Source organism: Jaculus jaculus, chromosome 10, assembly GCF_020740685.1.
Source record: "Jaculus jaculus isolate mJacJac1 chromosome 10, mJacJac1.mat.Y.cur, whole genome shotgun sequence".
In the NCBI taxonomy this organism is placed as follows: Eukaryota; Metazoa; Chordata; class Mammalia; order Rodentia; family Dipodidae; genus Jaculus; species Jaculus jaculus.
Genome location: NC_059111.1, coordinates 100355938 through 100377730, shown reverse-complemented (window position 1 = coordinate 100377730; position 21793 = coordinate 100355938). Strand labels below are relative to the sequence as shown.

The 21793-nt window shown below is 45.0% G+C and overlaps 1 protein-coding gene across 2 annotated transcripts in view; it reads right to left on the bottom strand.

Moving 5' to 3' along the window:
• Positions 1-3862: 3862 nt before the first annotated feature.
• The window catches only part of Ubn2 (ubinuclein 2), a 108516-nt gene continuing 90585 nt past the window's right edge, over positions 3863-21793 (bottom strand). The window contains exon 17 of one of the 2 annotated variants that reach the window (XM_045159943.1): positions 3863-4864. In XM_045159943.1, the coding sequence (XP_045015878.1) occupies positions 4776-4864 (89 nt within the window). In that variant the 3' untranslated portion in view covers positions 3863-4775. The remainder of the gene's footprint in view (positions 4865-21793) is intronic. The other variant, XM_045159946.1, reaches the window with a different exon arrangement.

The following is a 21793-nucleotide window of genomic DNA, read 5'->3' as shown; positions in this document are numbered from 1 at the left end:
ATGAGTTCAAGGCCACCCTGAGACTACATAGTGAATTCCAGGTCAGCCTGAGCTAGAGTGAGACCCTACCTTTGTGCTGTGGAGAAAAATGAGGCTGAGGTTGGAGGTGGGACCTGGCTTACTATATTCGGGAAGGTCTTTTGTTTTATTTTGTTTTGTTTGGAGGCAGGGTCTCACTCTAGTCCAAGCTGACCTGGAACTCACACTATAGTCCCAGGATGGCCTTGAGCTCACAGTGATCTTCCTACCCCTGCCTTCTGAGTGAATGCTGGTATTAAAGGCATGCACCACCATTCCAGGCTCAGGAAGGTCTTTACTGACAAGGTGTTACTCAAACAGAGTCAAATGAAGTCCTCTGCTATGTCTGCACAAACACGTGTGTGGGGAGGAATAATGCTGACCTGGAATTCACTATGTAGTCTCAGGGTGGCCTTGAACTCACAGTGATCCTTCTACCTCTGCCTGCTGAGTGCTGGGATTAAAGACATGCACCACCACACCTAGCCTTGGGATTATTTATTTGAGAGAGGAAAAAGAGAGAGGGAGGGAGGGAGAATGGGTGCACCAGAGCCTCCTGGCCACTGCAGACAAACTCCAGATGCACGCACTACCTTCTGCATCTGGCTGAGGTGGGTACTGGAGAATTGAACCTGGGTCCTTAGGCTTTGTAAGCAAGTTCCTTAAGCGCTAAGCCATCTCTCCATCCCAGTGCCCACATTTAATTTTTATTTATTTTTATTTATTTGAGAGAGGGAAACAGGCAGAGTGAGAGAGAATGGGCTTGTCAGGACTTCCAGCTACTGCAAACGAACTCCAGATGCATGCGACACCTTGTGCATCTGACTTATGTGGGTCCTGAGGAATCAAACTGAGGTCTTTTGGCTTTGCATGCAAGTGCCTTAACTGCTAAGCCATCTCTCCAGCCCCCAATGCTCACATTTTATTTCCTTATTTATTTAGTTTTTTGAGGTTGGGTCTCACTCTATCCCAGGCTGACCTGGAATTCACTATGTAGTCTCAGGGTGGCCTTGAACTCACGGCGATCCTCCTACCTCTGCCTTCCGGGTGCTGGGATTAAAGGCGTGCACCACCACACCCAGCAATGCCCACATCTTAGACTGAGAGTCCCTACCTGCCCTTCTGGTCCTGTATGAGCTCATGTTCAAGCTGTCCTTCCAGCTCTGAGTAGGTGTGGTTCTGGAATAACGGTTTCTTATGCCCAGTAAAACTGGAGAGATGGACCACCAAAGGTTCCATCATTTTTTACTGCACATGCACACAGGACTGAGACGTGGTACAAGACCATCAGGGGTAATGAGAGTGAACGGGACTGGACACATGCACACCCGCTTCTGCAGCGGTAATGTCTGCACCTGTGTATCCCACCCCAGAGAGTTCTCAGCCACTTTCATTGTGTGTCCAGATCGCTCACGTTGTACGCCCATCCCCACAAGTCTGTATTTATTTTAAAATTATGTATTGTAGTACAGAACCACTGCAGTCTGTATACTATAAAGCATGCACAAAACAGAAATGAAGGAGATTTTAAATGGTACAGTATTTTGAAAATACTTTTATTGATTAGCAGTAAAAAGTCCCAATTTCTTTCAGTAAAGAAAGATTCTTTTATTGAAAACAAAGCAATTCAATGTTTCATTATTGTGGAAAAAAAATTTGTTTAGCACATTTGGGCAACCAAAATCACATAGTGATAAACATTTCTATAAACATCCATTTTCAAATTTTTCTCCTCATAAGCTTTTTAAATATATTTGGGAGGAAGAGGAAGTGAGTGAGGGAGGATGGGGGGAGAAACGATGCATCAGGGCCTCCAGCTGCTGCAAAGAAACTCCAGACGCATGTTCCACCTTGTGCATCTGGCTTGCGTGGGTCCTGGGAAACTGAACCTAGGTCCTTAGGCTTCACAGGCAAGCACTTTGACCACTAAGCCATCTCTCCAGCCCTCTAAATACGTTTTTAATGGCAGTTAACATCTGACTTGTATCTTTAATAAGAACACCTCTAACTTAAAGAGACCCATGAAGTATGTTCATTCCCACATATCAGCTCAGTCAGTTTTCAGTAAGAAAACACCGCAGGCCCCAGAAGCAGGAAGGTAACTGAGCACAGGACTTTGGTTGTCCATGGCACATGTCAGAATGGCTTTGGGAGTCAGTGGTTAGGGAAGGTTTGCAGCCACACACTTCAGTGTACAGAAATTTAGTTGCTGCCAATTTAGTTGATGTCAGTTAGGTGAATTTAGTTGGTGTCTGTGGCACCAGTATTGTGAGGTACGGACAGATGGTTTGGGGGCCAGTACAGAATGCTAGTGCAGCCTCCATAATTTTCTAGTGCAGCCAGATAAAGATACCACTTTTACTCCCCCCGCCCGAGACCTTGCATGAGTACACTGGCAGAACCTTGAAGGCAGGGAGTATGGGAAATGTAGTTCCTATAGTTCTACTCCCTGTGATAACGGAGAGGGGCCTGAAAGGATGTGGAAATGAAGTCTGGTTGCCAACCCACAAGGCAGCACACCCAGCAGCTTCTTTCATTGAAGGAAAGGTTGGCAAACGAGCAAGGCTTGTTTCTTTTGTGAAAGAAAATGCAATTTTTAACTTTGCCAACTCTCCCGTATGAGAATGTCATAACTATTTCATTATGTATAGTTTCTGAAATCAAGGTCTGATTTTTAATTTATTTTGATTTCTTTTTTCTTTTCTTTTTTCTTTTTTTTTTTTTTTTTTTTTTTTTTTTGAGGTAGGGTCTCACTCTGGCTCAGGCTGACCTGGAATCTGGAATTCACTATGTAGTATCAGGGTGGCCTCGAACTCACGGCGATCCTCCTACCTCTGCCTCCCGAGTGCTGGGATTAAAGGCATGTGCCACCACGCCCAGCACTATTTTGATTTCTTGAGACAGGGTGTCACTCTGTAGCTCAAGCTTGCCTCAGACTCATGGAGATCCTCCCACCTCAGCCTCTTGAATGCTGGGATTACAGGCATAAGCCACCATGCCCAGCTGAAGTCTTATTCCAATCGACTCCACTGCCAACATTCTGTAGCATTTAAACTGCAGAACATGATACTCAGAAGAAAATGTGACTATTAGCAAGCAAACAGCCTGGCACAAGTAGGGACAGGTGATTCCTCCTCCTCACTGCCACTGGCAAGCCTCCTGGGTGAGTTCTCCCACTGGAAACAAGTTGGTTCACATAGCTTTTCCAGGAAATGCCAGCAAATCTTTGGTTTATTTGTTTGTTTGTTTTTAAAGTCCAGTCTTTATCCCATTAAAAAGCCACACCTCATATGAAATATTACTCATTGCCAGCTCAGGCTGCCACAGGCTGGACTATGCACCGAAGGATACAGCCAAGAAGACTTGCTGCTCTCCAAAGGCATCCTTCTGCTGACCACGCAATGGTACTTGCCAAGAGCATCCCTCATTTCTCATGAGTGCTCCCACAAACTAGCTGGTCAAGTTCTTTCTAGACTGGATAAAATGTATAGATTTGTTTTTGGATAACACACAGGTTGCTTTATGATTTTTTTTTTTTTTTTTGGTTTGTTTTTCAAGGTATGGTCTTGCTGTAGCCTAGGCTGACCTGGAATTAGGTTCAGGCTGGCCTTCAACTCACAGCGATCCTCCTACCTCAGTCTCCCAAGTGCTGGGATTAAAGTTGTGCACCACTACACCCAGCTGCTTTATGATTTTTTATTCTTATTATTACTTTAAAAATGTCTTTTTTTCCTACATATCTGCAAGTCTCAATCAGTGTCATCTCTAAATCTCAAATGTCTATAATTTAAAACTTCTCCCCTCCTCCCTCTGGGAGGTGTGTGTCAGAAGGATAACAGCGTCATTTCTATTTCTCACTCCCTTCTCCTTACTCACTACCTGTGGTCCTAGGCAAGGAAGCAGAGGCCAGGTCTCCCTTGATGAGTAGAGCGGGACGGTGGTTGAGTGTTGTCTGGGAGTGGCGGCTCTTGAATGGTTGCTTCTTTTATTGTAGAGCTTTCTCAAAGACTCTCAAAAGTTTCTCTACACACTGGGATCTCTCCCCTGTCCCATCAGCGGGCCTCTCTCGGGGGACACTAGGATTTCTGCTTCAGTCCTTCATTGTCCAGCACTTCTCTTCCCTTCCACTGAGGCCATCCCATCCCTGCGATGGTTTCCTTTGGCTGGATTCCTTTTTATTTTATTTTTGACAGTGCTGGAACTGAATCCTGGGCATCATAGATTCCTTTAAAAAAATAGCCAAATGGGCTTCATTTCCTCAAGAACCACTGAGGCCCATGGGGGCTCTGGGAGAGCGAGCCATTGCACAAGCAGCTGTGTGTCCTCTCAAATGCTGATGCCTTAAGTTCATCTGCAGATTTGGGGTAAGTCAGATACCAATCCCCATCTCCCTCAATCGACAGGTATACTGTGCTGTCAAAAGGAAATGGTCCTCTTGAAGGGCCCCTCATTGAGTGGGAAGTGAAGAGGAGAGAGCCCTTTTTTTCTCCTGCTTGGATAGGAGGAGAGAACTACCCAGACCATACACAACTGCTTCCAGAAAAAAATCCTTTCACATTCTGTGGCACAGCCAAGAAGCAGATGCTGACTGATGAAGGCAATGCCTCGTGATCTCTTCGTATGGGTGCACAGGCCATCGAGTTCCTCCTTCCTTAGAACATTGGAAGAGCTCGGCACCTAGTGTTTGCTCTTAGCCTTTGGGGTCTCTGGTGACAATGACACTGAAAGTCCCACTTTAGTAAGTGAAGTTACCATGGTTAAGCTCTCTTCCTTATGGAACCTGTTCTTGCGTTAGAGTATCTGATGCCTCTTAGGTGACACAAAAGAGTTTGCCTTATGGAATGGGCTGCGTGAAGATAGTTAAACATAGAATGATTAGATATTTATAACTTATATTCTTTAAAGATTTAATACAAAATATATACAATTTTGGTTTTTCACATATCTAACTAGATGTGCAAAATCTACGAGTATAGAACATCATAGTTGTAAGCACAGGGAGAAAGCCAGGGGGGCGGATATGCCATGCCAGGGCCTCTTGCAGCTGCAAGCGAACTCCAGATTCATGTGCTACTTTGTGCCTCCGGCTTATGTGGATACTGGGAATTGAACCTGGGTTGTCAGGTGTGATAGTTTGAATAGATGGTCCCCAATATATTCAATGTTTTATTAGTTTGTAGTTTGGATCTACAGCCACCTGGCTGGAGGAGATGTCACTGGGGGGTCCAGCCCTAAGGTGTGATGACAGATTTGAAAGTCCAATCTAAAGGTATGCAAAATGTGCTTAGCTGGCTTTTCTGTCTCTGCGTGGACCCATGAAAGCAGGCCAGCTTCTTCTGCCATTATGGAACTTCCCCTGGATCTGTAAGCTTCAATAAATATCCCTTCCTCCATAACTGTACCGGGTCTGGACGTTCATCTCAGTGAACCTGGAGCTGTCTGCTACAGAAATTTGTATCATGTGGGGTGAGATGAACCTGACCATGTGGATTTTGGCCTTTTGGAACTTTTGGTTTGAAGGAACGGGCATAGACTTGGTACTTATAATTGAAGATGCCTTCTAGAGAAGTAAGCCAAATATTATGGACTATTCTGATGAGAGTTTGAGAATGCTAAATGCAGACAGTATTGAACTTTGAGGTTTGGCCTATGAGCTTTCGAAGGGGAAGGAATGACTGCAGAGGACTTTGTTGGAACGAGGCTACTGGCATAAGGGCTGGCTGTTTTCACTGCCCAGGCCCAGAGAGTCTGATCAAGATTAATTTTTTTTTTTCAAGGTAGGGTCTCACTGTGGTCCAGGCTAACCTGGAATTAACTATGTAGTCTCAGGGTGGCCTTGAACTCATGGAGGTCCTCCTACCTCTGCCTCCTAAGTGCTGGGATTAAAGGCATGTGCCACCTCGCTTGGCTCAAGGTTAAATTTTTTATGGACTGATGAGCTTTGCTAAAGATTTGGGACTGAGAGATTTAAGATTTTAACTTGGAAAACCTCAAGTTACAATTACAGGCACTGAGACTGGCTTTAGGTTACTGAAGCTCCTATTGTCAACACATTAGCAGTATTAAGGAAGATGACCCAACTGCTTTCCATTAAAATAATGGAGAGGATGCCTGAGGAAAGACTATGGATAGAAATGCAAACTCTCTGGGGAAAGACTTGACTGGAGAAGGAACCTGATTTTCAATGTTATGGTTTATCTCATCCCTGAATTAAGAATATGCTGTGTCCTGCACGCCTGGTATTAGTTTTGGAAGCTTGAACAATGCATGAGCAAGTGGAGAAGCACACATGGTTCCAGAAGCCACTGCCGAGATGCGGAATGAGGCAGGGCAGGATGACCCTGATAGGCTGGAAGAGCCTTTGGAAGACGGACTGCTGTTTACATGGAGACCTGAAGACATTTTGGATATACCAGGACTGTGCAAGGGCTACCATGGAGGCTGTTAGCTAGGGATAGAAGTTTTCCCTGGCCAATCAACCCAGCTGGAGGGGTGGGATGGGAAAATCTGGAAACTGCCAGTCACTGAACTTAAACTGCAGAAGTCTGATGTTTGCTTGATAGCTGTTGAGTTTGCATTGTTCTAGTCTCTCCTTGTTGTGCCTTATACCAGTTGAAAATGTTTACTATGTGCCTTTATATGGTGAAAGTATATAACTTGTTTGATTTTACAGAACTCATAGCTAAGAGACAATCTTTTTTTTTTTTTTTTGTTTGGTTGGCTGCTTCTTATTGAGCATGGATTAGCAATTAGGATAAGCGGGTGCCACTCTTAGAAGTCCTTATGGACACAAACTTTTTTTTTTTTGGTTTTTCGAGGTAGGGTCTCACTCTACATACCTCTGCTTCCCAAGTGCTGGGGTTAAAGGCGTGCGCCACCACGCCCGGCATCCCAAACATTTTTTTTTATTTATTTTTTGTTTTATAAATGAGGGAAGCAGGGCCTTTGGCTAGTCGGATCTGTGACCCAGCTAGGGTCCCCACCTTTCAGACTGGGAAGCACTGCGCAGCCTTTGTCCATTCCACTCAGCCCTCAAAATGTGTCCTGCCAATGCCAGGACAAACTCATACAGCTAGCTAGTGACGGCAGTAGCAAGAGGATTATCACAAATTTGAGATGAGCCTACATACATGGCAAGCTCCAGGCCAGCCTTACGTACACCTTAAAAAAAAAAAAAAAAAGTTGCAAAAAAAGGTTGAATGTGATTATTAGCACCTTTAATCCCAGCACTTCAGAGGCTGAGGTAGGAGGAATCCAGGCCAGCCTGGACTACAGAGTGTTTCAAGAGTGAGATCTTGCCTCAAGCCAAAACAGAAAGAAAAAAAAAAATGGAGAGAAAAGTACATACCTGAACCTTGTGCTTATGAGTTCAGAGTACCTGTTGTTTATAGAGGATGTTTAGTATTAGAAACATCAGGCCTAGAGACTGGGAAGTTCTTATCTCTGCCAAACTCAGTGAACACCTACGAGGTCTTGCAGCTGACAAGCTTGGGGAAGCTACCCTTGTACTGTAGGCAGTGTGGCTGGCTGACCTGCAGGCGCAGGAGTGCAGACAAAGGCTGGGAAGACACACCTGTAGGATCCACAGCACGGGGTGGTGCTTCGCCAGAACCAGGACTGAACTGTCGAACAGTGAAGGCCAGAAGGGCATCAGGAAGTCACACAGCTAGCACCCAGGAGCAGGCCTGAATGTGCCCTGACCTAACAATCTTAAATCTCAGAGGATACTTGGAACTCTGGGACTATCTTAAGTTGGTAAATGCTTTGGGGACCTTTGAAACTGGACTGAATACAATTTACAAGATGTGATGGTTTTGAACCTATTGGGGGGCCAGTGGCGAAAGGTGCTAAGTTTGAATAGATGGCCCCTAACATATTCAGTGTTTTATTACTTTGTAGTCTGGATCTGCAGCCACTTGGCTGGAGGAGGTGTCACTGGGCAGTCCAGCCCTAAAGGTGAGGTGATGGGTTTGAAATTCCAATCTAAAGATATCAAAAAATGTGTCCAGTTGGAGTTCCCAAAATGTGCTATGCCGCTTTTAGCTTCTCTCTGCTTGGTCCCGAGAAAGCAGGCCAGCTTCTTCTGCCATTTTGGAACTTCCCCTGGATCTGTAAGCTTCAGTAAATATCCCTTCCTCCATAACTGTGTCTGGTCTGGAAGTGCATCTCAGCGAACCTGAAGTTGTCTGCTACATCAGGCATTGCATGCAACCACCTTAACAACTGAGCCATCTCTCCAGCCCAGTAGAGAACATTTTCAAGTGCCAGATGGAACTTAGAAAATGCACAAAAGCACTTTTCTAAATCATGAGACAAGAAAAGAGGAAACGGCGACAGCAGGATACTCAGGAGTCAGGTGGAGAAGAGACGGGCAAGAGACCACCAGTGTAGCATCTGCTGAGACTGTGATGTGAGCGCATGTGTGCGCATGTGTGGCAGGAGGCTAAACTGCATCTGATTTTGCCTGAGATAATCAAAAAGAAAGAAAGTCTCAGTCTAGCATGGGGGGAGGTAAGATCATAATCCTTGAATAAAGGATAGACACCAAGAGTGTCCTCACTGCTGAGAATGGGAAAATATAAATAAAACCTATCCCTGACTGTTTGCAAAGAAGAGACTTTTTTTGTCTCAGCTATAGCTATGGTGGGGGGCAGTCAGGGAAGGGACCCTAAAACAAGTGGTCTTGGGTGGGTAATACCTCTGGGAGCTTGGGGGAACCAAACTCAGGTCTCTTCACTAGAACACTTTAAGTATTTTTTTAGTTTTTAAAATTTTGCCGGGAGTGGTGGCGCATGCCTTTAATCCCAGCACTTGGGAGGCAGAGGTAGGAGGATCGCCATGAGTTCGAGGCCTCCCTAAGACTACAGAGTGAATTCCAAGTCAGCCTGGGCTAGAGTGAGACCCTACCTTTGAAAACCAGAAAAAAAATTTTAAAAATTAAAAAAAATTTTTTTGAAATTTTATTTATTTATTTGAGGGGGGGAAGGGAGAGAATGGGCACACTAGGGCCTTCAGCCACTGCAAACGAACTCCAGACACATGCGCCCCCTGTGAATCTGATTTATATGGGTCCTGGAGAATTGAACCAGGATCCTTTGGCTTTGCAGGCAAACGCCTTAACTGCTAAGCCATCTCTCTAGCCCCAAAGTATTACTTTTTAAATTTTTATTTATTTATTTGAGAGAGAGAGAGAGAATGAGTGCACCAGGGCCTTCAGCCACTGCAAATGAACTCCAGACATATGTATTACTTTGTGCATCTGGCCTACGTGGATTCTGGGGATGGCTTTGCAGGCAAGCAGTTTAACCATCAAGCCATCTGTCCATCTCCTAAATATTTCTTTTATTTTGTAATTTATTTATTTGAGAGAGAAAGAGGCAGGGAGAGACAAACAGAGAGAGAAGGAAGAAGGCCAGGGCCTCTAGCCATTGCAAATGAACTCCAGACACATGTGCCACCTTGTGCATCTGGTTTACATGGGCACTGGGGAATTGAACCTGGATCCTGTAGCTTTGCAGGCAAGTGCCCTAACCACTAAGCCATCTCTCCAGCCCACTAGAGCACTTTAAATCCAGCCCTGAAAGGATGCCCACAGCTAATATATCCAAGGTGGAGGGATCTCTAATGAACCACCAGCCACATGCAGACTCTGTGAGCCAGTCAGTAGAAAGCAGTAAGCTTCTGAATTAGACCCATAGTTTAGGGCCTGATCTGATATCTGGGAAAGGTCACAGGTGCTCCCAACCCAGGAGCACAGCTGCTCCTGGATGGTCCCAGTACAGCTGGGGTCTGGACCTTGGATTTCCCCATTGTAGATATCATCAGCTAAGAAAACTGACAACCCCAGGGAGAAACAGAACAGGTTAGAACTGTGTGGCTGGATAGCTAGCTCAATGGGTAATGTGCTTACCATGCAAGCATGTGGGCCTGAGTTTGATCCCTACTATCCACATAAAAGCTGGGCACAGCAACACATGTTTGTAATCTTAGAGATAGGGAGGCAGAGACAGGAAGATCCCTAGGGCTTGCTGGCTAGCTAGTCTAGTCAAACTGGTGAGCTAGAGATTTTTCAAAAAATAAGGTGAGCTGCCCATGACAGTGCATGCCTTTAATCCCAGCACTTGGGAGGCAGAGGTAGGAGGATTCTTGTGACTTCAAGGTCACCCTGAGACTACATAGTGAAGTCCAGGTCAGCCTGGGCTACAGCAAGACCCCATCTTGAAAAACCAAAAAAAAAAAAAAAAAGACCTCCTGTGGTGGTACATGCCTATAATTCCAGCACATGGGAGGCAGAGATAGGAGGATCACCCACCATGAGTTTGAGGCTAACCTGGGACTACAGAGTGAGTTCCAGGTCAGCTAGGGCTAGAGTGAGATCATAGCTTGGAAAAAAAAAAATCAAACAACAAAAAAAAAAATGGTGGAGAGCAACTGATGAAGACATCCAACATTGACTTATGGCTACCACATACATGTGTACAAACATGCACAATCCACCCCCATACACATGTGCACACATACATACATTTACACACTGAAAAGAAGGGAAAGGAACAAAAAAGAAATTGGATGTGGTGGTGCTTGCCTTTAATCTCAGCAACCAGGAAGCTGAGGTTGAGTGAGTTTGAGGCCAGCCTGGGGCTACAGAGTGAGTTCCAGGTCAGCCTGGGCTGAAGTGAGACCCTGACTCGACACACACACACACACACACATATGTCAAATGAGAAAGTTATTTTAAAAATATAATCACAAAAAAAAAGAATAAAAGTATAATCACAATGAGACCACAAACTACTAGACAAAGCCCATGGAACAAGGCAGATCAAGAAACAAAAGAAAGTGGGTGGGAGATAGCTAAATCTATTGACTTAGTGCATGCATATGGAACAAAACCTTTGGTTTATTGAACTCATTTGGGCTATAGAGATAGGTATCTAGAAATCCTTGTTTTATTTTTATATTTTTATTTACTTAAGAGAGAGAAAGAGGCAAAGAGAGGGGGAGAATATGGATGCTCCAGGGCCTTCAGCAGTGGCAAATGAACTCCAGACGCATGTACCACCTGTGCATTGTTAGGTCATGATGCGCTCCCAAGATGGAGTCACCGAGGTCAGCAGAATGGTGATAGAGGCATAAAGAAGTGGATTATCCACAGTCTTCAAGAAACCACCATTATCCCCTCCTTGCCTAACAATGCCCCAAGTCATGGTTTTCTGCCCCATTATCTCATTAGTTACATGGTCACACACCCTAGCTATTTTCAATGGTTAATGTAATGATCTCCCCTAAAGGAACGTTTCTATTCAACTTAACAAACGAGTTTTTTTTTTTTTTTTTCCCCTTCCTCACCTTCCCTCAACTGAAAAAGCCATATAAATCCCACTACCTGAAAACTCAGGTTGGCTATGCTCCTCTCTTGTGATCAGCCCTGGCAGCTTGTGCTTTTCCCAAATAAAAGCTTTCATCTTTGCCTCAGTGGTTTGTGTGGTCTTGGTCACTCCCAAACCTTACACCTGGTACTGTGACTCAGATAGGAGGCTTCCCATTGCCCTCTTGGGTGGCCAGACCTCCTTTCCCTGACCAGACCACTGAGCTGCCACTGACCCTCTGAAGGCTTCAGACCATCTTTGCCTGATACTCTCTCACACCCACCACAATTTGGTCTTGTTCTTTTTCCCTTCTTTGTCTCCTTCCTCCTCGTTAAGTGTCCCTCTCGGGTTGGCCTGGTTTGGGGTTTAATTCCTCCTTGTGGAAGCCATGCGGGCATGCCAGGCTACAGCCCTTGCCTGCTTTTGGGCCCCAACCCCAGGCATTGAGAAAGACACACTCTTGACACTTCAGGTCTCTCACTCTCTGGATACCTTAAGGTGTGCCTTTGGGATTGGTCATACCATTTTGGGACACTTCCTCCCCCTCCCTCCCCCTCCTCAGGTCTTATTTTTCACTGCCAGTGACTTACTCCATCTGGAGCATAGATGCCTGCCTTACCCACCAGCAGGCTAAACAGCTGACAGTTGCTACCTGTACAGTCTCTGCTCACATGGGAGGTGCAGGCTCCGTTCAACCTAATGGGCCTGGGCGTCATATTGGTGTTCTATGTAAACCCAGCGTAAGCCCTGGTTCCTTTCTCCTACCCTTGTTTTGTTCTTTCTCTGTTTCCTCTCACTAGCCCTTTTACTATACTCTCACGCTTCCATGGGCTAAACCAATTTCTATTATGACTCTTGAATGACATCAAACCTCGTCATCTGATCTTTCTCTGCAACACTGCCAGGATACAATATAAGCTAGAAAATGGGTCCAAATGGCCTAAAAATTGTACTGTTTTTTTTTTTTTTCTTTTTTTGGTTTTTCAAGGTGGGTTCTCACTTTAGCTCAGGCTGACCTGGAATTTACTGTGTAGTCTCATGGTGGCCTTGAACTCATGGCAATCCTCCTACCTCTGCCTCCCAAGTGCTGGGATTAAAGGTGTGCACTGCCATACCCGGCTTCAAAATGGTACTTTTGATTTCTAAAATTCTTGCTGATTTAGAAAACTTCTGCCAACGTACAGGCAGGTGGTCTGAAATACTCTATATTCAGGCACTTTTCACTGTGCGTCCACAGCTCTCTCTCTCTCTCTGTTCTGCCTGTTCTTCTCACCAGGTTCTTCTAGCCAAGGTCTCAGGACTGTGCTTTAATTCAACCCCTCCTCCATACTCATCCTCACCCTCCGCTTTTGACCCAGACGCCATAGGTGACCTGGCCCCAACAGCTCCATTTGTCTCCTGTTCTTTCTCTGGGTCACCCCGCCCCACCATCTCCCATCTCCTCTCCTCCTCTTTCCCAACTTACTTGTTCTCGCAGGGACAAAATGTACCCTTTATGTGAGGTCGCAGGCGCTGAAAAAAATCATTTGCATTCGTGTTCCGTTTTCCATGTCTTACTTATTCCAGATTGAAAAGCGTCCTAAGGTCCTTTCTGCAACACACTATACCAAAAAAATTTTCTCTACCTAACCCAGTCCTATGACCTAACCTGACATGATATGATCTCTGTGTAGTTCTTTCCTTCATTCTCACTCTTGATGAACTAAAGTGCATCTGGGTGACCATGCTAATGAGGCTCACTACACTGAAAACAATTTCCCACTGGGGAATGCTTGCTGTCCCCAGAGAAAACCATGACTAAAAATACCATGCTCCCAGTAACTCCCCTGGATGGATGGCCCGTGATAGGACGGTTCTTTGCCTCCTGGCTGGCCTCCAAAAAGCATCCCGTAAGTTTGTCGATTTTGACAAACTCCGGACGTTTACCTAGAGGCCTAATGAAAATCTAGCTGAGCTTATAGGATGCCTAACTGAGGCACTCACCCAATACACTCTCCTTGACCCCGCTTTCCAAGAGGACGTGATTTGACTGGCATTTAAAGTTTTTAATAACAGAGAGGACCAGAAATGGACTGAGAGAGAGGGTGGCCAGAGACAGACAGCATGTCTAGTTCCTGGCTGCGGCCCTGAGGCCTCCTCCAGAGAAGATGATGGGGCCACAGTGCTCACTACTAGGACCCTGCTTCAAGTGAGGCCACACTGGTCACTGGGCAAAAGCCGGCCACAACTGTGCCCGCCACCAGGACCCTGTCCCCACTACAGACTTGCTGTCCTTGTTTGCCTCAAGTGCTTTGTGTGGTCTTGGTCACTCCCAAACTGTACATGTGGGTCCTGGGGAATTGAGCCTGGATTCTTTGGCTTTGCAGGCAAGTGCCTCAACTGCTAAGCCATCTCTCCAGCCTGCCTTCTGTTTTTTAAGTTCTCTTGGATTCGCATGCATGCTCTTGCAGGCAGGCAGGCAGGCACGCACACACATACACACACACACACACACGCCATAGAAACTACAATAAGCATATATAAATGTCCTGGAGAGGTTGCCTTGGTGGCTCATGTCTTTAATCTCAGTACTCAGGAGGCGGAGATAGGGAGGACTGTTGTGAGTTCAAGGCCACCCTGAGACAAAGTAGTGAATTCCAGGTAAGCCTGGGCTAGAGCAAGACTGTAGGTCAGAAAAAAAAATAAATAAATAAAATAAAAGGCCCTGCAGAACTCTAGGATGTATGAGGAGCGATGTTTTATTTCCACCGAAATACAGAGGTTGTAGGACTCCTACTTCTGGGTTAAATGCCAATCACACAGGTTTTGAAATTCCTTCTTTATTTGCTTTGAATATGAATTAATTTGTTTACCTTCTATCAGAATAAAATTCGTAAGTATACATGAAATAAAAAAGGCCCTGGAGAGGTAAGAGGGTAATAACAAAGAGGAGGCAGCTATGTAGAGCCAAATGAAATGGTGGCGCACGCCTTTAATCCCACCACTCGGGAGGCAGAGGTAGGAGGATCGCCATGAGTTCGAGGCCACCCTGAGACCCCATAGTGAATTCTAGGTCAGTCTGGGCTACAGCAAGACCCTACCTTGAAAAACAACAACGACGACAACAAAAAGCCACACACTAAGCAAAGAAAGACATCTAATTAAGTAAAATATATGACGTCTAAAGCTAGTAAGATTAAAATCGACAACAAAGACAGAAAATGCAACTGAATAAAGAACAAAGATGAACGAGCGTTTTGCAGAAGGGAACACTACCCACAGCCTCACTTGGAGACAGCCCAGGTACCCGTCCCCAGGGGAACCGGGATTTACAGTGGGGTAGCGTGCATGGCAGGGAAGATTGCGGCACACGGAGCCACATGGGTAAATCCAAGCGTGAAAAACTAGAGAATTTATAGCCCAATGTCAATAATGTAAGTGAGAACTATACACACACCCATCATAAAGCTACTTAGGAGGGTGCCCATGTAACCAAGGGGCACATCAAAGATGGAGCAGAGGTGGTGTGACGAAGAGAGGAGCCTATGCGTCTGCCATGGCGGGAATGTTTTTGCGCTGAGCAATAAGAACGACGGCCTAGAACTGTGAGGCATGTGACTCACGCACTGCTGGAGGTAAAGCGCTATCAAGTTAAAAGCCAATTAATAAACTGCTATGGGGCTGGAGAGATGGCTTAGCGGTTAAGCGCTTGCCTGTGAAGCCTAAGAACCCCGGTTCGAGGCTCGGTTCCCCAGGTCCCACGTTAGCCAGATGCACAAGGGGGCGCACGCGTCTGGAGTTCGTTTGCAGAGGCTGGAAGCCCTGGCGCGCCCATTCTCTCTCTCTTCCTCTATCTGTCTTTCTCTCTGTGTCTGTCGCTCTCAAATAAATAAATTAAAAAAAAAATTAAAAAAAATAAACTGCTATGAAGCAGTAGTCCAAGGCCAGAAGGCATCCTGATGCTGTGAATGGCACGTTAGTGACATGGGATCACCGGCAAAAAGACTACTTGAGAGCTGGAGAGATGGCTTAGTGGTTAAAGCGCTTGCCTGAGAAGCCTAAGAAGTCATGATCCAATATCCAGGTTCCACATAGCCAGACGTACAGTGACACAAGTGGTCAATATTGCACATGTGCCACAAGGGGGTGCATGTGTCTGCAGTTCGTTTGCTGTGGCTGAAGGCCCCAGGGCACCCATTCTCTCTCTCAAAATAAACTAAAAAAAAAAAAAAAAATAGACTACTCAACTCCTGGGTCACATGAGCTAAGATTTCAGGGTTTTCTGATACCTGTGATGAAATAATCTTAACTAGGGCTTATCTACACCTGCTCTCTAAGCAGTGATTATAGCAGTTTATTTATTTTATTTTTGTTTTTTTGAGGTAAGGTCGCACTCTAGCACAGACTGATCTGGAATTCACTATGTAGTCAAACTCATGGCAATCCTACTACCTCTGCCTCCTGAGTGCTGAGATTAAAGGCATGCACCACCACACCCAGCTACAGCTGAATTTCAAAAAATATTTAAAGAGAGACAAGGAGAGAGAAGAGGCAGATAGAGAATGAGTGTGCCAGGCACTCCAGCCACTGCAAACGATGCATGTGCGCCACCTTGTGCAAATATTTAGCTTACGTGGGTACTGGGGAATTGAACCTGGGTCCTTAGGCTTTGCAGGTAAGCAACTTAATCACTGAGCCATCTCTCCAGCCCAGATTTTTATTTAAAAATACTGTGCTTCATTTCCATATTTTGAAAAATAGGTTAGTACGAAGCAGCAAGCAAAAGAAAAAGAGAATGAATTGTAGTAACTTCCATTTATTAACTCTCTTTATGTGTATGTGACAGGCACCCTTGTGAGGAGCTTTCCATACCTGGTCCCTAACTCATACTCTGACTGGGGTACCATCACTGTACAGATAAACAACAGCATGTTGTCTAAAGTGACTTAGCTTCACAGTGTGGTAGGTTGGGGGGTATGTGAACCCCTTGTTCCCCTTCAAACTATTCTACTCTACTCAAAAGCAGGATAGAGGGGAAATAGTGAAGGGACACACACAGAGACAGAAGGGGTAACTAGGAAGACTAGACACATTGAGGTACATGTTGATGACCCAGGGTAGTTTTGAGACACGGATGCTCATGACGAAGAGGCTGTCACTGTCCTTTCTTGTCATGTAACTCATTTACTGAAGCAACTAGAATTTTCTATTTCCAATTTAGTCCTTTTTTTTTTTAGTAACTTTTTAGAAATTGAATTATTATTTTTGCTTTTTTGAGGTAGGGTCTTGCTCTAGCTCAGGCTGACTGGAATTCACTCTGTAGTCTCAGGGTGGCTTCGAACTCTCAGCAATCCTCCTACCTCTGCCTCCCAAGTGCTGGGACTAAAGGTGTGCACCACCACGTCTGGCTTAACTTATTATTTATTTATTTGAGAGAAAGAGAGAGAGAGAGAGGGAGAGGGCGAGGGAGAGAATGGGTGGGCCAGGGCCTCTGACCACTGCAAACAAATTCTAGATGTGCGTGCCACCTTGTGCATCTGACTTACCTGGGTCCTGGAAAATCAAACTTGAGTCCTTTGGCTTTGTAGGCAAGGCCCTTACCCACTAAGCCATCTTTCCAGCCCCAATTAAATCTTTTTTGAGGGGTGGGCAGTACTGAGGATTAAACCAAACCGGGAGCCTTGTGTATTGCAAGGCGATTGCCATACTGCCCTAGCTATAACCCCAGATCAAGAAAACTTTGTTTTTTTCAAGGTAGGGTCTCATTCTAGCCCAGGCTGACCTGGAATTCACTCTGTATCCTCAGGGTGGCCTCGAGGGCTGGGGTTAAAGGTATATGCCCCCACGCCCAGCTAAGAAAAAACTTTTATTTAAAATACTTTCTCAAGTTTATATGGAGAGAAAGCGATGTCACAGATTTCAGACACTGTCTTTCTTTTTTTTTTTTAAGTTTTTAAATTTATTTGAGAGTGACAGAGAAAGAGGCAGATAGAGAGAGAGGGAGAATGGGCATGCCAGAGCCTCCAGCCACTGCAAACAAACTCCAGACACGTGCGCCCCTTGTGCATCTGGCTAACGTGGGTCCTGTGGAATCGAGCCTTGAACCGGAGTACTTGCTTCACAGGCAAGTGCTTAACCGCTAAACCATCTCTCCAGCCCTAGGCACTGTCTTTCAAATCCAGTGTTTGATCACTTATCGTCCATGCCAAAATGAACTTTTGACCGTCCACTTGTTAAACATGCAGAGTGCAAATATATGCTCGTTTTGTTGTGATACGAATATAAGTGCCATCAATAAGAGATCATAACTGTGGGATTCCACTCAACCATTAAAAAGAACAAGGGTGGTGGTGCACACGTTTAATCCCAGCACCCGGGAGGCAGAGGTAGGAGGATCACGAGTTTGAGGCCACCCTGAGACTACACAGTGAATTCCAGGTCAGCCTGGGCTAGAGTGAAACCACACACACACAAAGGCAGGGGTGGAGAGATGGCTCAGCAGTTAAGGTGCTTGCCTGCAAAGCCTAACCATCTGGGCTCAGTTCCCTACTGCCCATGTAAAGCCAGATGCACAGTCTGGAGTTTGCATCTAAACTTTGTTTGCAGCGGCTGGAGGCCCTGGTGTGCCCCTTCTCTCTGTCTCTCTTCTCTCTCTCTCTGCTTGCAAAAGAAGAACCAAAAATACATAATAAAAGGCAAGGCAAGGCCGGAGAGATGGCTCAGTGGATAAGATGTGCGCAGCTCAAACTGAAGTACCAGAGTTCCATCCCCAAATCCCATGTAAAAAGCTGGTGGCCTTGGCAGGTTTCCATAATCCTAGCGTGTTGGCTCTAATAGCAAAATAGAAAAGTAACAAAAAGAAAAAAAAAACAAAAACAACAACTATAAGGCAGACCTCTACTATTGATGTGGAATAATTTCCAAGATAATATCCTAGTGGTACTTTTTGACATTTTATTATTTATTTTTTAATTTTTATTTTGTTTTTACGAGGTAGGGTCTTACTCTAGCTCAGGCTGATCTGGAATTCACTATTTAGTATCAAGCTGGCTTCAAACTCACGGTGATCCTCTCTGCCTTCAGAGTGCTGTGATTAAAAGTGTGCACCACCACCCTGGGCTTAATTTTATTTATTTGCAAGTGGGGGTAGAGGTGGGGGAGGAGGGGCAGGGAGGAAAGAATGTGTGAACCAGGGCTTCCAGCCATAGCAAATGAACTCCAGATGTGTGTGCCACCCTGTACATCTGGCTTTACCTTGGTCATTTGGCTCTGCAGGCAACTGTGTTAACCACTGATCCATCTTTCCAGCCCGACTTAAAAATACTGTATTTATTTGGGAGGGGGGGGGAGAGAGAGAGAGAGAGAGAGAGAGGGAGGGAGAGAGGAGAGGGGGGGAGGGGAAGATAGAATCGGCGCACCAGAGCCTCTAGCCACTGCAAACTCCAGATGCATGTGCCACCTTGTGCATCTGCCTTATATGGGTCCTAGGGAGATTGAGAGAATTGGCATGCCAGGACCTGCAACTGCTGCACACAAACTCCAGACACATGTGTCACCTTGTGCATCTGGCTTATGTGGATCCTGGGGATTTGAATCTGGGTCCTTTGGCTTTGCAGGCAAGTGCCTTAACCATTAAGCCATATCTCCAGCCCTGAGTTTGTTTGTTTTTTTTAACCTTTTTTTGTTCAATTTTATTTATTTGAGAGGGACAGAAAAAGAGGCAGACAGAGAAAGGGTGCACCAGGGACCCTAGCCACTGCAAACAAACTCCAGAAGCATGAGCTCCCTCGTGCATCTGGCTTACGTAGCACCTCGGGAATTGAGCCTCGATCTGGGGTCCTTAGGCTTCATGGGCAAGCACTTAGCCACCAAGCCATCTCTCCAGCCCAAGCCTTGACTTTTTGAAAAAGTATTTATTTACAAGCACAGAGATAAATACAGACCACCAGGGCCTCTTGCCACTGCAAATAAAGTCCAGATGCATGCACCACTTTGTGCATCTAGCTTTACATGGTACTGAAGAATTGAACCTGAGCTGGTAGGCTTTACAAGCAAATGCCTTAATCGTTGAACCACCCCTCTAGCCCCGCCTTTCTGTTTTGTTACCAAATGCAAAGATAATTTAAAAAAAAATATTTGTATCACGCAGAACACTTTATATTCCCTTCAAGCCAAATGTGATTTTGAGTTCTTGTAGGGTCTGAGTAGAAAAAAATAAACTCTTTTCCCTTCTCCTCATGAGACAGAAGGCTTACCATTTCTAAATATCTTTTAAAGAAATATTTGATTTATTTAAGAGAAAGCACAGAAAGAGAGAATGGGTGTGTCAGGGCCTCCAGCTGCTGCAAACTCCAGACACATGTACCACCTTGTGCATCTGGCTTATGTGGGTCCTGGGGAATCAAACCTGGGTCCTTTGGCTTTGCAGCAAGTGCCCTAACCACTAAGCAATCTCTCCAGCCCCTTCTTACTATTTCTTTTTCTCTCTCTTCAACAAGTCAAATTATGTGTCTTAAAGAAAACCAGGCTGGGCATGGTGGAACATGCCTTTAATCCCAGCACTCTGGGAGGCAGAGGTAGGAGGATCACCATGAGTTCAAGGCCACCCTGAAACTACATAGTGAATTCCAGGTGAGAAAAGAAAACCAAATATTTTCTCATGTTATCTATTCTCACTAAAAACACAAGATAATACATTTAAGTAAATGGAAAAATAAGAAAAAACATTCATACCACCTTTTTTTCCTTTTGAGACAGGGTCTGCCTCTATAGCTCAGGCTAGCCATAATTTGTGATCCTTTTGCCTCAGCCTCCTGAGTTCTGGGATTACAGATGTGCCCCATCATAACTGCCTTCTTTTACTATAAGGATATCTTGATCTTCAAACTTATTATATAACCAGGAATAACCTTGAAGTTCTGATCCTCCTGCTTCCACCACTCAGAAGTTGGGATTATAAGCATGTATCATCATGCCTAGCTAGGATTATCTATTTTTATTATTAATACTACCTAGATAACCAATCTTATCATGGCAGTAGAGTGCTCCAGTGTTACTATTAGATGCAATGTTGTAAACAGTTTCATGTACAAACCTCGGCACTGTCCATTTCCTCCTTAAATTCATGAAAGCAAAGCAACTCTGTTACTAATGTATTTGCCTTCAACTCAATATTGACTTGTTGCCCTGTGTACCTTTTCCCTTTTTTAGAGATATTGAGATATTTCATTGGAATGTAGTTAATTATTTTTAAAAAAATATTTTATCTATTTGAGAGAGAAGAGAGAATGGGCACACCAGGGCCTCTAGCCACTGCAAACAAACTCCAGATGCACGTGCTACCTTGTGCACCTGTCCTATGTGGGTACTGTGGAGAAATGAACCTGGGTCCTTTGGCTTTGCATGCAAGTGCCTTAACCCCCAAACCATTTCTCCAGCCCTAATTTTTTGTTGTTGCTTTTTCAAGGTAGGGCTTCACACTAGTCCAGGCTACCCGGAACTCAGAATGGCCTCGAACGCATGGCGATTCTCCTACCTCTGCCTCCCGAGTGCTGGGATTAAAGGCGTGCGACATTAAAAAAAATTTTTTTTTCATGCGCAGGGAAGGAGAGGGGGAAAAGAATGAATAGGTGTGCCAAGGCCTCTTTCTATTACAAATGAACTCCAGGTGCATGTGCCATTTTGTGGATCTGGCTTTTGCTTTTTTTTTTTTTTTTGGTAGGTACTAGAGAATCAAACCCAGGCCCTCAGGCTTTGCAACCAAGTGCCTTTAACCATTGAGTCATCTCCCCAGTCTTTTCTACCTTTTCTTAATTGTTATGTTCCTAGGGCAGAACTCTGGCTGAGATAATCTCCACAGAGAAGGGCTAAAAGAAAAAAATGCTGGAGGGCTGGCTTAGTGGCTAAGGCCCTTGCCTGTGAAGCCTAATGACCCATGTTTGACCCCCCCAAGATCCCACTTAAGCCATTTACACAAAGTGACACATGCATAAGGTCGCACTTGCGCACAAGGTGGCAAACGCATCTGGCATTTGATTGCACTGGCTGGAGGCCCGGGTACACCAATTCTTTCTCTCTCCCATAAATAATAATGATGATGATGATGATGCCGGGTGTGGTGCCACACACCTTTAATCCTAGCACTCGGGAGGTGGAGGTAGGAGGATCACCATGAATTCGAGTCCACCCTGAGACTAGAGTGAATTCCAGGTCAGCCTGGGCTACAGTGAGACCCTACCTCAAAAAACCAAACAACAACAAAAACCAACAAAACAGAAAATTAATTAAAAAATTAAATAAAAATATTTTTTAAAAAACATGCTGGAGCTGGGCATGGTGGCATATGCCTTTAATCCCAGCACTCAGGAGGCAGAGTTAGGGGAATTGCCATGAATTCAAGGCCACCTGAGACTACATAGTGAATTATT